We start from the raw sequence: 17629 nt of genomic DNA, 5'->3' as shown, positions 1-17629 counted from the left end.
CCATACCTTCTACTGCTAGTGATGAGTATATCAATGCCAAAGCGGCAAAACAGTGATTTCATTTTTTTCACAAAGTGAGGAAAGGAAAAAGGTTAAAAGGGCAAATAAAGACAAAGTAAGTCTAATTAGAAGCAACAAAAGAAGAACAGGGATTAATTATGTGCCCTGGCCAGCTAATGAAGGTGTGGGACTGCTAACATGAATTTTTTACCAAGGTAAAGTCAAGTTGCAGCAAACTCATCTAGATAAAAAGGTAATTGTTCCTGGGATTACGAGTAAGCAAACATAATAGAACAAAATGGTCCGAAAACCAGGATGGATCTATGGAGAATTTGGATGATTGTAGATATTATGAGCACTGTGGAGCAGAGGGAGTCATCTGATACTGTGTACGGAGAGTCTACAAAGAAAATGACCAATTTTAATTCTGCTAAGTCAGTATAGAGGTAAATCTGGCTTTTTTGTAGTATTAGTTATACACTGTAATAACCACAGAGATATTGAGTGTTGTGTGTATTATATTTATAATATTTTTTATAGATTAAACAAGCTTAATGAGGTAAGTAAGACTATTTTCAATAATTGTCTAAAGCAACCTGATAGGTCTTATTATTTAAAATCCTATATGTCCTATACATTAAAAAATTGCCATTCTGTATTGCCTACATTGCAGAAATAACCACTCCCCAGACAGCTATCCCAGGTGGAAGTAACTTCCACAGTTTTAGCTCAAGGTCAAGCCAATATAGCTGGCTTCAAGTCTGCTTTCCATCTGGAAGGCCAGCAGTATCAGGTACTGGCAGCCTTCCCAAGGAGTATGTTTCACGATGACAGGGAATGCTATTTTATAATAAGAACTCAGTGCCATTTCTATTCACAGGCATAGGCAAGTAACTGTGGATGATAAGATCTCACCTATACTATTAATATTTACTGGGTCAGAATATGCTAATATATTTTAAAATGCATGAATTTTATACTACAAATAATTTTGAGCTTCAGTTTTGATGTGTTCCTATATCACATAGTGCTCTGAGCTTTTGCTGGCTGCCTCCTCTGTCAGCTAAACTGAGCTAACACATGTGTTATCCATTTTTACCATCCTCTCCTTCAGCATGGTAGATTTCTATGCTGCCCAGTAATACTGAATCCTAGACCGTCTCTGAAGCCAGACACAAGTACCCACAGCAGTAACACATTAAATGTGTAATGAAGAGGATGCAGCTTACTTGGCTTCTGGGTCTGTTGTCTCGCTAGGAAAACAAATAAAAAAGTAGGGTAGAAGAATTAGAAAGGGAAGGAGAGTGTGCATACTCTGAAGTGGTATATTTGCTTTCCTTAACAGCAAAGATGATACATGGAAAATCTACAGTTTGACCCAAAACTCTTCTTATAGAGGACATTTTAAGAAATATGCTGAGAGAACCCAGAGAAGAGGTGAGGGAAACTGGGTAGCTATAAACTGATGCTTTTAGGTACAAATCGTCTCCATAACAATAAGGGCTGAGTCCTCAGCTTTTCTGAAATTAAATTCAGCACAGCTGGAGATAGCAAATTATAGCTTTAAGCTATATTTTCATTTGCTGGACTGGTGGTCACAAAAGCTCCTGACATAATTTAAAGAAATTTCACAGTTTTGGTAGCATAGAAGGAGGGAGGCTACAACCACAGTTCCTACAATAATCTTGACATTGCCCATCATGGGAACTAGGTGAGGCAGGGTCTTGAGGAGAAACCAGAGGTCTGTAATTACAGAGCAAGTCACAGGGCATCTGCTCTGCTGCAGCTATGGTCGTCTGAGCTAAACTGTGGCTGCACAATGTAAATTGTGGCATTGCCTAATTGAGGAAGGCTTGATTTTATAATATGAAAATTTGTTGAATGTGTCTGTTTTATGTAAACTTTATGTAATTCTTCATAGCAAAAGGTAATCAGCTGGAACTGATATGGACTTCTTGGATATAAAGAGTATAGCTGTCTTCAGCTGCCCTCCCTTTTTTTAAGGAGGAAATAATAGCATGGAGCAAGGCAAACAACAGGCTTACAAAGGCTAATATCTGACTACAGGCATGCAGTTTGCACCAAGGTCCCAGAAAGATCATGACCTCTGAATTGATTGTTTCAGCTGATTTTGCTTTCTCTGTTTCTGTGTATCAGTTAAAAAAAAAGAAAACAAGAAAAAAAAAACAAAAGAGGCAAGAAAAACAAGAATCATCAGAAAACCAGCTTCTTATGAAGAATACACTATCAAGATGAAATATTTCACTGTGGCATATAGCATGTAATCTATTAAATAGATAAAAGGGTTCAGCTGCCTCCACTGATGTTCAAACCAACAATTTTCAGAGGACAGGCTAGGAACATAGTCACTTTGCCATCATATATCTAATTTTATTGAGCTTTGCTCAGCAGAATTAAAAAGCCTTGTGTTGTAATATTTTCCTCAGTGAAAAGGCTTCACAGATTTGAAAATCAGAGGTGTCTATGGGAGTTTCCTGTACCGTATTTTTTCACTTCATTTCAGATTAGTGTCACAGGGTTACACTGTTTTAAGGTCTCTGCCTCTTTGAGTGCTTTAATCTTTTATTACTGAAAAAAATCTCACCTCATGTTTAGTACAGAAGTAAAAGTTTTCACTTCTATCTGCAAGGCTAAAAAGCAGTACAAAAGAAAGAAAATCACGTGTATTGAAACTGTACAGATATTTGCAGCCTTCACTTAAATTTTTGGTGTGTCAGTCTACAACAGGGTAAATGATATCTAGCTGGTATTCTTACTAAATTTTCACTTTTTTGTGGAAATTTGGGAAAGTTTCTTTAACACCAGTATAAGCAGATTATGGAAAAACCTGTATTTGCCTTAAACCCCTCACAGGTAATCCACTTCAGCACTGAACTGTTATGCTGTCACTGAAAAACAGTATTGCTCTGCCAAATTGTGAATAGATACAGATATAAGTATAGAGATGCCAAAAAAGTGCAACACCCTCTTAGGAATGTCATCTGAATTTTACAGTCATTTCGATGGGTATAATAAGTATACGCCTGAATTTTCCACCAGCCGGGAAAGACTCCATTTCTGGATATTGTCAGTAGATGCCTGCCAAGAGAGTTTAATTTTCGGTGCCTTAGTGCCCTGCAAGTGTCAAGCAAAGGAGGTAGGAGACCTGCATGGATGAGCAAGGAGCTCCTGGCAAAACTCAACCAGAAGAAGGAAGTCTACAGAAAGTGGAAAGGGGGACAGGCCACTTGGGATGAATATAGGAATGTTGTCAGAGTATGCAGGGATGCGACGAGGAAGGCTAAGGCCCGTTTGGAATTAAATCTGGCTAGAGATGTCAAGGACAACAAGAAGGGCTTCTTCAAATACATCAGCAGCAAGAGGAAGACTAGGGAAAATGTGGGCCCTTTGCTGAATGGGGTGGGTGCCCTGGTGACGAAGGATGCAGAGAAGGCAGAGTTACTGAATGCCTTCTTTGCTTCAGTCTTTACTGCTCAGGCCAGCCCTCAGGAACCCCAGACCCTGGAGGCAAGAGAGAAAGTCTGGAGAGAGGAAGACTTTCCCTTGGTGGAGGAGGAGTGGGTTAGAGATCATTTAAGCAAACTTGACACCCACAAATCCATGGGCCCTGATGGGATGCACCCACGAGTGCTGAGGGAGCTGGCGGACATTATTGCTAAGCCACTCTCCATCATCTTTGAAAGGTCATGGAGAACAGGAGAGGTGCCCGAGGACTGGAAGAAAGCCAATGTCACCCCAGTCTTTAAAAAGGGCAAGAAGGAGGACCCAGGGAACTACAGGCCAGTCAGCCTCACCTCCATCCCTGGAAAGGTGATGGAGCAGCTCATCCTGGAAGCCATCTCCACGCATGTGGAGGAAAAGAAGGTGATCAGGAGTAGTCAGCATGGCTTCACCAAGGGGAAATCATGCCTAACCAATCTGATAGCCTTCTATGATGGAATGACTGGCTGGGTAGATGAGGGGAGAGCAGTGGATGTTGTCTACCTAGACTTCAGCAAGGCTTTTGACACTGTCTCCCATAGCATCCTCATAGACAAGCTCAGGAAGTGTGGGTTAGATGAGTGGACAGTGAGGTGGATTGAGAACTGGCTGAATGGCAGAGCTCAGAGAGTTGTGATCAGTGGCACAGAGTCTAGTTGGAGGCCTGTAGCTAGCGGTGTCCCCCAGGGGTCAGTCCTGGGTCCAGTCTTGTTCAACTTCTTCATCAATGACCTGGATGAAGGCACAGAGTGCACCCTCAGCAAGTTTGCTGACGATACAAAACTGGGAGGAGTGGCCGATACGCCAGAGGGCTGTGCTGCCATTCAAAGAGACTTGGACAGGCTGGAGAGGTGGGCAGAGAGGAACCTCATGAAATTCAACAAAGGGAAGTGCAGGGTCCTGCACCTGGGGAGGAATAACCCCATGCAGCAGTACAGGTTGGGGGTTGACCTGCTGGAAAGCAGCTCTGCTGAGAAGGACCTGGGAGTGCTGGTGGACACCAAGTTAAGTATGAGGCAGCAATGTGCCCTTGTGGCCAAGAAGGCCAATGGTATCCTGGGCTGCATCAGAAAGAGTGTTGCCAGCAGCTCGAGGGAGGTGATTCTCCCCCTCTACTCAGCCCTGGTGAGGCCACATCTGGAGTACTGCATCCAGTTCTGGGCTCCCCAGTACAAGAGGGATGTGGCACTACTGGAGCAAGTCCAGCGAAGGGCCACAAAGATGATTAGGGGACTGGAGCATCTCTCTTATGAGGAAAGGCTGAGAGAGCTTGGCCTGTTTAGCTTGGAGAAGAGAAGGCTGAGAGGAGATCTTATCAATGTGTACAAGTATCTGAAGGGAGGGTGTCGAGAGGATGGGGCCAGACTCTTTTCAGTGGTGCCGAGCTACAGGACGCGAGGCAATGGGCACAAACTGAAACACAGACACTTCCATCTTAACATGAGGAAAAACTTTTTCACTGTGAGGGTGACAGAGCACTGGAACAGGTTGCCCCGAGAGGTGGTGGAGTCTCCTTCTCTGGAGATATTCAAAATGCGCCTGGATGCAATCCTGTGCAATGTGCTCTAGGTGACCCTGCTTGAGCAGGGGGGTTGGACTAGATGATCTCCAGAGGTCCCTTCCAACCTCAGTGATTCTGTGATTCTGTGATTCTGCTCCCTGTCCCGAGGTCGGCTGTGGAGGGGTGGCGACGGGACGGGGGGGTCTGCAGCGTCAGGCCCCCGGCTCCCGATACCCCCAATACGGAGCAGCCCGCCCTGGGCTCCCCGCCGCCACCGGCCTCCCCCACCTCACCTCACCTCGGCAGACGGGGGCAGAGGGCTGGAAAGGGCAGCGTTTCCAGGGCCACGGCGGCCTTCCCCAAGTGCCGGGCGAGCAGGGGGCTCCCTGAGGCGGCGGCGCTGGCCCCAGGCTCCCACCTGAGCCTCATGGCAGCGGCGCGCGTAAACACGTGCCTGTGCGTAAACAGGTATCAGTGTATAGGATACCTATATATTTTTTATAGGATATCACAGGCCAAGCTACATGGGGAGGGGACCACGCAGGGTTGGTGAGAGAGAAAAGCTTGCCCGCAGCAGCTGCGAGAAGCTGGGCCTCCGAGGAGGGCTGGGCGGCGGCCGCCATTTTGTGCAGTTGAGGAGCACCTGCTGGCAGCACTCCCTGCTGACTGCCCCGGCAGGGCACCTCTGAAGGGGTTCCCCCTCCTCTAAGCTTTAAAAACAAGGTGTGCCCCTTATTAAAGGATTTTTTCCTGCCCCTTCCCTTATTTAAGCAGAATCACAAACTGGCAGGTAGGTGAGTTGGTTGGGTTGGTGGGTTGTGTTTTTTTTTTTTTGTAATTTTTTATTATTATTTTTTTTTTATTAAATAATGTGGTGACTGATTTCAGTTTTGTGCCAGTGACTGCTGCTAACTTGGTGCCCGAATCTGTTTCTAAAGGTGGAAACCTTCTTCCTGAGAGGATGATTCTTTTCTGTTGGTGACCCAGAGTGAAGACCGTAAGTAAATTTTATATCCACCATAAAACAAGCTGCTTATTCACAAAGTGACCGTTGCAAAGAGGTGAGCATTAAAGCAAGGGGGAAAATTCAAAAACTAAAACAACAAGTTTGAGTATTTTGATAACTCAATACTGGATCACAAAAAGGTAGGTGAAATTTGTTCAAATATAGTTGAAGTTTTCCCCCCTTTAATTTCTAAAACTGAAAATCTGGCTCTGTCTAATGATTAGTTATGTCTGATAGACACTGGCTAACAGGTTAGACACAGAAGACCCTGCTTGGATTCGCATCTGAGAAAGAACCCATATATGCTGCTGTGTGGTTTTTGAACACTATTCAGTAACAATTAAATCCTTTTATTTCTGAGCTTAGTCCTGTTGCCTGATTCTCTTCCTCAGATGCTTTAGGACTTGCTTTCAAATAATAACAATGACTAAGTATCTGGCTTTTATTTCTTCACCATCCCACTCTTTCTTTCACCCTTACGGGGTGACTCTTCTAAAGCTTCTAGTGATGATGAACTGTTCAGTGAAGACTTTATTTAGATACTGAAGTGTTACCAACTGTGAGTACTGTAATGTAACATTTGTGTAGTGATGAAGGAGCAGCATATTTCATTTTATCCCTTTTCTGTCCTACAGACTTCATTAGTCATTAGTGTTATTTTGTTCAGTGGGGGAAGGGAGCGTGGCCCTCATAGCGTTACACAAACTAAAATAAGGCCTTAACTTTGAACACAAGCAAAGCTGTCTGCGTGTCTTGCTAGAGATTCCTTCATCTGCAGTTCATGTTGCTTGAAGAGAAAAAGAGCTGAGAAGATTTGAGAGATACATGCTATACAGATCATAACTGAGGAACTGCCTGAAGGACTGTTACATTATCAATGATCTCACGTATCAGCAGGAAACTTTTTTGCTGGTTCACACACAGAGGAGTGAGAAAATGCGAACCAACTCCAGGCCTGCTGAGCAGCCAGATCTCATTAGTTATTTTTGTACTGGCTGCTATACTAACCTGGAGGAGTTTTCTTTGCCAAATGTCCTTATTTTATGGCTATTGCATTAACTTGGGCAAAATCTTGACGTAACAGTTAAAGACAACACATGCTGTCGCAGAACTGTTTCAAACCTCAGTGACAGTGAGTTTATTATTGTCCCATCTTAGTCTTCTTTGTGCACTTTCTTTAAGGAAAGCAGTAATTTCAGTTAGCAGTGTTGGAGGAAATTCCTTCCATGCATTAAACCTGCACAGCTCTGACAGGGGTAGAGCTTGCTCTGATTTCCATCAGCAGCAGGTCTGGCTTGGACTGTTTTTTCTCATTTGTGAGTGTGAACACTGATAAAGTACAGCGAAGCTGACAGGCTGTATGCCTCTAGCAGGAGGGAGCCACTGACACCATTAGGGCTGGTGATACACTCAGAGTACAAGCCCTCCAGATTATTTCCCTTTTTTTTTTTTTTAAAGCACAACTGCAATATCACTGATGCCATGTCCTAGCTTTAGGATCTGACTGTATTTGAATACAAAAAATTAGTAATACAGACAGTCAGTGAGAAGAATGGACCATTATTTAAAGAAAAAGTAGCTAGAGATGCTGCAATCTGTGTCTGAATGTGTGAGTGATATGGAATTAGTTCATCATTTTGTTCATGTTTTTATAAGAACTAAAACAACCCACAGTTTAAATCAAGAGAATTTCTATTCTGGTGCTAACATCATCAGAGGGAGAAAGGGAATACAAACATACCTCACACTTTTGCTCCATTACTGTATGCATATTTTATTCCTTTGATATCATAGAATGAAAGGCTAAAGCAGCTACAGAACTAAAGAGATCTGGTTTTCATTAAAGCTGGTATTGAAAAGTCAGTGGTCTGAGCACAGCTGTAGTACTGCTAGATAGCAGCCACATTGTCAAAGTCAAGTCAGCCTTAAACCTTTCTGAGGCAGCTCAGGTTCGTGCAATTGGTTGTATATGTCATTTGTAGGTGATTCTAATTCTGGCAGGAGAAAGCAATCACTAAAATGCATAATCTACATACAGACTTCTGGTCTTGGGACCCTGGCAATCCTCTACTTCAGAAAACAATTGGAAGAAATAAATATGACCACATATAAAATCTTCCACAGTACATTGTGCCTTTAATCTCAGCAAGAGATTAAAATTTGGCACTTGGTTAAAAGATAAATGCAACCAAGCCCCTCTGACAGATAGTGTAAACTATCCAGAATGAAAGGCAGTAAAGAACGGCTGCAGCTGTAGCATTTGGGGATCACTAGCAACATCCTACTCGCTTGTCAGGAATAAAATGTAAAAACATTTTTTTAAATGAGACAAAGTCAAATAGACAATTTTTTGTACTCTTAAAGGCTATAAAGGGAAGTGCTTTCTGATTCTGGAGGCCTTTGTGTGAGAGACTGCTTTCTCTTTCAAATTTGATGAGCCAGTATGAAGAACAAGCCTATCGTAAATCAGCTTGAAAAGACAGGATGCCCACATGGGGCTTTAAAAATCATGATCAATGATTTTGGGGTTGCAAGTAGAGTACCAGTGCAAAGGCAGAAGCTGGCTCACCAGTGGTATCAACAAACTGAATTTTACTGCCTCAAGGATTAGCAAGCAGAGTCAGGGTATTCCACCACAGAGAAGGGAGAAGCTGGGCTAGAAAGCTGCATGAATATCCCAGAAAAGTGGTCTTGCCAGCCTGTGGCTGCTGAAGGAATTGGAGGGCCTGTGGCTGCAGCACAAGCCTTAGCACCTCCTGCTGAAGGCAGTGGCATCAGCAACTAGCTTGGCTTTCCATAGGCAAACAAAGCAGTGGGGCCATCTCTGGCTGGTTTTGCCTTTGTCACCTGCCTATTTTGCTTATACCAGAAGCCAACCTGAGTGGAAACTTCGGTACAGGTGCTCAGAAGGGCTTTCCTCCCTCAGCTTGCTCTTGGCAAGTGCTCTTCGGGAGCTCTAGGTAGAGTGTGTTTGGATGGTGGCTAATGAAGGAAGAACATCGTGCACAGTATGAATGTTAGGTATATTCCCTTTTCAATAACCAGGCTCCTTTGTGCTCTATTCCTCACTGCCTTGTGAGGCAGGCTGTGATTAGTGTGAGCACGGGGGAAATTAAAAGAAGAAACAGAGCAAGTGAAAAGTGCGCAAAAGCATGACAAGCAGATGTCTGCCATGGCTCTCATTCACTGGGACAGTTTATTTCTATCTCTGTGCTTTGATATAGAAAATGTCAAGGGAAGCAAGGCTTTTTCCCCAATTAAGTCTATGTACAAGCCAATAGCCAAGTACCTATTTGATTACCAGAAGCAGGTATGACAAAACCATTCATGTTTACTTTATTTGTACCACTCCAGCATTATTTTTAAATGTCAGTATAACTGTTGCCAGACCTTATTTCCAAAGGTCTATAAGCAGTGACTTTATATGCTCTGGGCTGAAGTCTTCTGTAGTAATATTCACAGACAGATGTCTGTGCTGCTTGAGGGTGAGGCTTGCAATTTTTGGCAGTACAAGTAAGTCAGAGCACTGAAATGAGCACCCAGGAGTAAGAGTTAATGTACCAGTGCTATCTTTATATTTCAAAGGGAGAAGAGAGCAAAGAGTTTTTCAGGCAGGGTAAGCTACTGTAGCTTCATTAAAGCCAAGGGTCGGGGTTCATCAGGGTTTAGACCTACTGAGGTTCTTAGCCTGTCAGTGTTAGTTTCTGACCTCAGGTATTCATACGCAGATGAGACTTCAGAATATTATATTCCCTCTTAATAAGCCCTAATCATCTAAATTCAGCAGTTTAGGAATACAAACTCTGATTTCATCATCATAAATGGATTCATTAACCTTCAGTGGGGCACCTATGCTTGACCTCTTTGGTGGTTTTGAAAATCTCTCTTGTATTACTGCTATTTAATTTGATGCATCAAAATGTGTTTTGTGCTCATAAGCTAATGGCTTCCATTTAATAAATGTCAGATCTTGGCTGCTATTAGTTCAGAACAGAGTGTAATCTCTTGTGACACGAACTAAGACCACTAATGAAGTAAGGGATAAAGCCCAAAATAGGTTAGACTGTGGAAGCTTTAAATCTCCTACCTGTTGATACTTTCTTCAGACAAATATCCTTCCCACAAAGGACTGAGCTCAGGTATAAAAATGTTCTCTGTAGACAGATACTTTGCTAAAGTTTCCTTTTTTAAGTAATAGATCCCTTTTATATCTTCTGCAAATCATGCAGCATAAAAAATGTAATTTCCCTTGCAACCTCAGAAATCATTTCCCAGTGGCATTTTGCAAGCATTCACCTGACTGAGATGCTCTTTATCTTTCTTCTCTTTAAAATGTCAAGCAGATAAAAGTCTTCTAAATAGCATTCTTTCCTATTTTGATTAATTTTGCATAGCGTTTTCCCAGAAGAATTGATACTTACATAAACCTGAGTTCTGATTCTCTTCTGACTAAGACTTCCCGAAGTCTCTGGATCTTTGCCATCTCTAGTTCAATTTCCTCAGGCATCATTGTTGTTTCAGCCATTGAAATGATGTCAAGTTGATCTGTGTGTAAAGAAAAAGAAAATGAATGAAGCTAGTCAAACTGTCTTAACAGGGCTTTTTAGGAATGCAAATTTAATCACAGAGCTATCTGGCTATGGGGTAATTAATGCAAGTATTGGAGAATATTCTAGCTGAATGTTACATTGACTGGTTTCTTTATTGTTTTTGCTCATTACTTTCAATGTTTTCTAGCCATTTCAAAATAAAACAATCCCTAAGATGACATTCATTTCAGTCAGAATCTATCATATTTCTAAGGAATCCTAATGCAGAGTAACCCAGTGCATAACTATAGCTACTGTTCCTTAATTTGTAACACTATGAACTTTGACAGAATAGCCATAGAATTGCTACAAAACTCACCCGAAACAGCTATTTGATACTCTTCAGAGTCCTGTTTTGGCCCAAGTGCAGGCAATGTAAATTGATGAGGGTTTTCCATCTTTATTTTTTATTACTCTTTACACCATTCCACCATCGCAGCATGAACAACAGCCCAGATCCACTAGAGAAGAGCCAAAGATGTGGCTAGAAATGATGCAGGGCCTAATCCTTTGAGGGGCTGAGTGTTTCTCATGAGGGCATTAAAAACAGTTGAGGAGAAAAACGCCACTTTGTAGGATTACTTGGCAACTGGTAGTGCCAGGGTTCTTTTATGATTATTTCTCTAAAATTGACATGTTACCTCTTCCGATCCAGAGAGAAATAGGGTTACCAGCTCATAGAAAGTAGAAGGAAGCAATCTATAGAAGGTGCATTTGGGAAGGAGCAATTTGGCCTCTGGAAAACTCTGTTCCAAGGTGTCATCATACTTGGCCTTCATTTCAGCCAAGGTTTTCAAAGAAACTAATGAGTAGAGTGCCTCCATGTTTTGGCACCTGAATGCAGCCGTACCCCTGAAAGCAGGCCTGCTTCAGTGGTGTTGGTTTGAAAGAAGAAAATAGAGAGGTCAAAATGTAGCAGCCATGACTGTGCAGGAGACAGGAAACAAAAAGCACCAAAAAAAGCTGTTCAATTAGTTATGAGGAGACAAACTCTGAAGTTCCTCATGAAAGACTAGGCACAAACAGCTGAGAAGAATTTCTGACAAACTTGGAATAGGAATGAAACCACAAAATCCCAACAGACACAGCCCCCGTGTGAGCTTAGTTCAGAGATCTGCTCTCCCAAAATGGAAGCAAATTAAAGAAATATTAGAAGATGTAAAGAAAATAAATTTGGCCCTAATCTTAGGAAAAAAGTCATCCTGGCTAGTATTTTCTGCTATTTCTGGCTTCAGTTCCTAATGAAAGAAGTGGGAAAATATTAAAAATCACTAATTATTTTAAGAGAACAGAAACATGAGCAAAAAGTAGCACAGATTTAGATATCTTTCATTTGTGAATAGCCATTTCTCAGTGTTATTTTAAAAACTCAGACTGCAAAACTGATTGATAAAGTAAGACTATATCTTTTGTGTCTGAACACCGGTGCTGCTTCTGTAGAAAGTAGATCTTCTGATGAGAAATCATTGTATTATTTGGGGTATAGTTAGTTGGCATATAGCCTAGGTGTCCTAAGAAGTGTTGTTTCAGCTCTGTTGTCTATGGTTAGCTCCACTATGAAGCTCTTGAGTCTTTTGAAAAACCCAGACATTAACTTAGATGTTGAAATAGAAGCTAAAATTCTTGGAAACTCTAGATCCATTTCAGGAGGGCTCAGCCCTAACAAAAATGCCCTAGGGATTATATCCGACCCTCTCCCACACTCTTCTACATTTGGGAGTGAAGAACCATAGTGAAGTCTTGAACTTAGTAGCAGAGTACTTTACATGTTGTGCTACTGCTAACACATAGGCAAAATTATAATACAATAGTCACTGGAAGTTACATCAGACATCCGTCAAAAGAAACTAGAACAAAGATTCAGTTGGTAGAATTTTGCCTCTTGTAGCTTTTTGGCAGCTGTGGAGCTGTTTTAACTGCTTACTGCAAAATTGGCTTTGATGCAAATTTATTTTCCAAACATATTAAGCAGGAGACAAAGTTATTTTGATGTTACCATGAATTAAAGCCAATAATACTAGTAATTAGAAAAGGCATGAATACATATATCTGTGTATTTTTTACACATATACACATATATACACACACAGACATTTTAAAATTAGCTCTCAAGAGCTCAGAAAACAGAAGAAAAAAAATATGACTATCTTCCACTCTGCAGTTGTAGCTGTAAATGCCCTAGTGTTACCCTGGGGTAACAGCTCAGCTATCATATTGTGATTTCAACAGTTCAGGAGGGGAATCATGAACAAGCCTTATGCCCTGAGTAGAGGCTTAGAGTCAACACAAGAATTACTGCGGCAAGTAGTGTGTGGCCTGACCTCTTGCAGAACATTCAAAGATTCTCCTTCACATCCCACTCAACATGTGTTTGAACCACAGAAAATATTTTAGAAAGCTATCTAAAATTATGCAATGATTTCAAAAGAATCAAAAAATGTAAGCAAAGCACCACAGGGTTGAAACTGGAAGGAAATAAATATAGAAAGCATCAGATCTTAGTTCCCAACTTGTCTGCGACCCTAGAGATGCAGCTAGAGTAATAGAGAGATATAAGAAGTGGTTTAGTTTATCTCTATAGCAGTATGTGTGCTGTGACCATGTTGTAAGGAGATATCATCACAGAGATCTCAAACTGGAAGGAGGATTGGGAAGAGCTGGATTAATGCAACTTTGAGAGGAAGAACCAGACAGTGGCAGCTGACATGGGAAGAAATCTGGAGGTGAGGACACAGAGAACTGAGTATGGGGATTCTGTGGTGTTAGAAGAGATTAAGGGGCAACTCTAGATGAGCAGGCATGGTCTTCCAAGGAGAAGGGACTGAAGGATATAGTCCATATTTTATGCATGTTCACTTGTACACTTTTAAGGAACTAAATAATTTTGCATCAAATCTCCAGCTTTTCTAAACCTCCCTTCCTAACAAGTAAGACTGAGTGAGCTCCTTTAACAGCTGCCAACTGGTGAATCCTTAGGTCACATAAACCCAAAACAGTTGCAGTATGCCACCCACTTTGGCCTCTTTTCTCTGAAGAGTATGCATTCATAAAGCATGCTATGACAGAAAGGGCACAGCTATAACACAGTGTATCCTGGAAATTCTGACTTAGTAGAGCACAAGTAGGAGGACACTCTGGAAACAGGAGCCTCTGAAGAAGCCACAGGTCAGGATTCCAAGCTCAGGCCTTCACCATTGTGTTCCTTTCAGATCAGCAACCTGTTTGTGTCTGATTTTCTCCTCTAATATTGTGGTTAACTGTTCAGCCTACCTGGCAGCAGCATCCTGAAGGATAATTAATTATTGTTCATAAAATGCTTTGAGCTCCTGGGATGTAAAACACTCAGGAAAGAAACATGTTAACATTATTAAGCCTTTGAGTAAAGCTCTAGCTCTGTCCCAGTGATGAATGATACCTTTATTGCTTTGAGACATAGATTCTGAACAGCTTCACACACAGATCTCTTGCCTTTTCATAACAGAAAGAAGAAATACTTCATTTTATTCAAAGCAAATGTGAAATGCTACTGCTATTGCATGTGTGTGTGAGAGCAGGCATGCATTAGTCAATATTTTTTAGCATATATTGTTATCACAGAAATCAAAGCTCTGTTTCTGGAAATGAGCCAAAATTTATAAAGCAAAAGTGGAGAAACACTGAGATTAGTCATAGCTAGTGACAGAACAAAACTATTTTGTCTGCTTTACAATCATCAGAATAACTTTCAGTGACAAAGAAACAAGTGAAATATTATTACTGTATGCACAAAAATATTAACAAGATAATTAGTATATAGAAATAAAATTATCAGGCTATTATATGTAATGTGAGGGACTGAAGAGGTAAAACTGAACCTATCTTTGCATATTTTTCCTTCATTTAAATGCAGACTGGTATAGTTAAACTGGGTATTAACTTAATGATCACATTTCCTCCTCACTATGGCAGCCATAAATGGAACATTTGCCAACTGTGATGAAAACAGAAGAAAAAGCCTATTAAGTCAATAAGTACAAAGAAAACTTTAAAAGAAGCCTGAAGTGATGGAATGAGAAGTGGGAGAATGCACAGCACCTGGTGTCAATAGTTTCAGACAAAATGGTAAGGAAAGCTATGAGGAAAAAGTAATTATCAGCAAAAATACTTGTTGCTGTCAATCCACAGCAGCTGAACACTCTTGAAAGGATTCCCATTCAGATCTGTTGCATGCTTTCTCTTACAATTGCTGGTTGCTGGACATCAGTCAGTAACAACCCAGCTACTCAGCCCACCCAAATTACAGTGCTTCAGATGAAAATTATTTTAAGTCACTGCTGTTGTGCACTGGATTTAAACTGAGCAATTTGAGGCCTATTTCCACACCCTTAGATTGTCCAATAATAAGATAATCCCTGTTAAAATATACTTAGGCTAAGTTTTGTTTCAAATTTGGGTCAGCACTTTTGGGGCTTTCTCAAGAATTGAGTCATTCTTAAACCGGTCCTTTTCACAGTGCAGCAGGTACACTCTTAATGCTGCTTCAGGTGCCAATACCAGGACTGTCAAGATCACTCTCAGTTGATGAACCAAAGCAGAAGTTAGCAGGAGGCACAGGTTACAGATAGATGAAAAGAGAACAAGATGGTGCAACTTAAAAACAGCATACTTGGTGGAAGCTGCAATAGTTGCATGATGTAGAAAAACTGATACCATGAAGAATATTCCAGATAAAAAATGTTCATGTGAAAGAATTAAATGATTCATTTAGTTACTCACTAGCTTGTCACCTGGAGGCATGAACAAGTAGCCTTGTAGCCAGGCACTGCACACCTTTTACTGGTCTCTGAAATGCATTCAAAGGTTCCCATACAATGGTTTGGGTTTTTTCCCTTTGTTTTAACCTGTCCAGAGCAGGATGGGGTGGCAAATAATTAACCTATGCAGAGAAAAATATATCTAATTGCTTATTCCCAATCTAGCCTGCTGCAGCATTCTGTAACTATGAATCCTAACAATGATTAAATTTGGCACGTCTGTGGAATGGTATTTATTTGATGTTTTATGCAGAAATTACCATAAAAATATAGCTAATAGCTAAATACAATTCAAACAGCTGCAGTATATTTTGTTTCTGGCTTCCCTAAGAGGCAGGCAATGTTGTGCAATCTAAAACAGGGGGACTGGGGAAAGGGGGAGGATGACACAGGATAGTAGCAGTGTGGAAGGGACCTGACTGTCAGGGCCCTGAGCACATTGCCCCACTCCTGGAGGTCTGGCTGCCTGGGCTCGGGTTCAGTTTAGACACAGTGCAGATGTCCAGCCTTGAGAAGCCTCAGCAGAGGCTCCCTGGCCCTTTGCTCAGGAGCAGATTTCAAGCTGAGACTCTCACCGTTGGTCCCCTGCCTAGGGACCTGGACTTGCTCCCACATGACCTTGGACCTGCCTTGTCAGTAGGGACTTGCCTGGAGATCTGGACTGTGGCTGACCCTGGTTATTGTCACCAGACCTGCTCTGCTCGCCTTGTTCAGGTAGCGTGGGACTGCGCCCTTGCTGGGGAGGACACTGCCCCTGCCTGCCTCGCTGTGACTCACATCACTGGGCTCATCTACCCTTTTGGGGCAGCCTGTCCTTGCTGCATCCAGCACTGATCTTCCACCTTTGCCCATCAGTGGAAGTACTCCTCATGACTGCAGCAAACCTTGGACAGAGACTCACTTCACCAGGGTTTTCCACTTCCTACTTTTGATGATTTCTGGAGAAATTCCAAAAGAATCTGCATATATAAATATAGACTATGGCAACCTGTGCCAGATCACTGCATATCTGTCTCAGATAGCAGTGCACAGCCATAGTACCTGCTTCTATGTGCATTACAAAAATGCTGTGCTTCACATTCTCTCCTTCCATGAACAATGTTACGAGGACTGTTATAATGCCTGTAAGTCCCAATGCCTCTGAGATATAGGCCCCACTGGTCTAGCTCTGTACACACATCCCAAGAATCAGTCTCCATCCTGCAGAGTACAGTCCATACTTCATTTCAGTGCTTTAGTCTAGAAAAGGCTTCATTCTCCTCATCTCCTTCAAGGCAGTCTCTTCCCTCTGCTTGTCAGTTGGTCCTCCTGTTTAATCTCTTGCACTGAAAACAGACTATTGTGGACAGCCAATTTAGTAAAAGTTGTAACTATGCTGCTGGTTGTATCAGACCTTAGTAACCAGCTAATAGGCTACAGCGGGGCAACAGGAGTGCACATACCTGATGAGTTTTAACATTGGAAAAAATGTAATCTCTAAAGATGCCAGTAGTGTGCAGAGGCTGCTACTAGAGGAACAAAAGACTAATGTTCTACTGCTGTTACATATGCCTGTGTGCTCTCAGAGTCACTTTACTTCGACTGCATCAATAGCACCAAATACTAAAGATGACATAGAGTTAAATTTTGCTTCTGGCTGGAAGCCAAAGATTTTTAGTTCTCTGCTTTGTTCTTAATGTTAAGTCAAAGGGAACCCTGTCTGTGGAAAGGGCCTGGTTTCCTGTCAGAGTGCATGGGGATCCAGAGGAGCCTTGCAGGTCTGGAGCTGTTGAATTCTCTGCTGCAGAACCAGAAAGCCCTGAAAGCAGAAGTTTCAACTGCAGTGCAGCTCCCAGGTGCACAGGAGGTAATCCTGGAGCCCTGAAATACTGGCTTAGCTCAGGGCATCAGAGCTGCCAGTATCTCTGCCAGACAGCAGGGCACCTAGAAATCCTAATGCTGCTTTTTCACATGCTCCATGTCTCAGGGCAGAATTCTGGGCTGGTTGATTCCCCTTTCAACTTGGCTTCACAACAGGCAGCTGTGAAATCTGGCAGCCCTAGGGAACCTAGGGAGGGAGCCAGAACTGCAAACTGAAAGCTGATTAAATGCCAGGATCTCAGGGAGTGTCACAGTCACCACATATACCTGCTTCAGAACAGTCATTTGGGGAAGGAGAAAAACAAGAAGATGGGGGAACTTCTCATTTGTGGGGAATTGGGGTGCATCTATATTTCCTCTTAAACTGAAATATTGAGTA

General features: G+C 42.0%; 1 protein-coding gene across 1 annotated transcript in view; it reads right to left on the bottom strand.

Annotated features, from left to right (window-relative positions):
- BMERB1 (bMERB domain containing 1) overlaps nt 1–17629 on the bottom strand; it is a 56775-nt gene that overhangs the window by 15820 nt on the left and 23326 nt on the right. Inside the window, exon 2 of the mRNA XM_067306232.1 lies at nt 10430–10553. Within this exon, the coding sequence (XP_067162333.1) occupies nt 10430–10553 (124 nt within the window). The remainder of the gene's footprint in view (nt 1–10429; nt 10554–17629) is intronic.

This window comes from Apteryx mantelli, chromosome 16, assembly GCF_036417845.1.
Source record: "Apteryx mantelli isolate bAptMan1 chromosome 16, bAptMan1.hap1, whole genome shotgun sequence".
Taxonomy (NCBI): domain Eukaryota; kingdom Metazoa; phylum Chordata; class Aves; order Apterygiformes; family Apterygidae; genus Apteryx; species Apteryx mantelli.
Note: the sequence above shows the minus strand (reverse complement) of the source record. Positions and strands in the feature narration are given on the sequence as shown.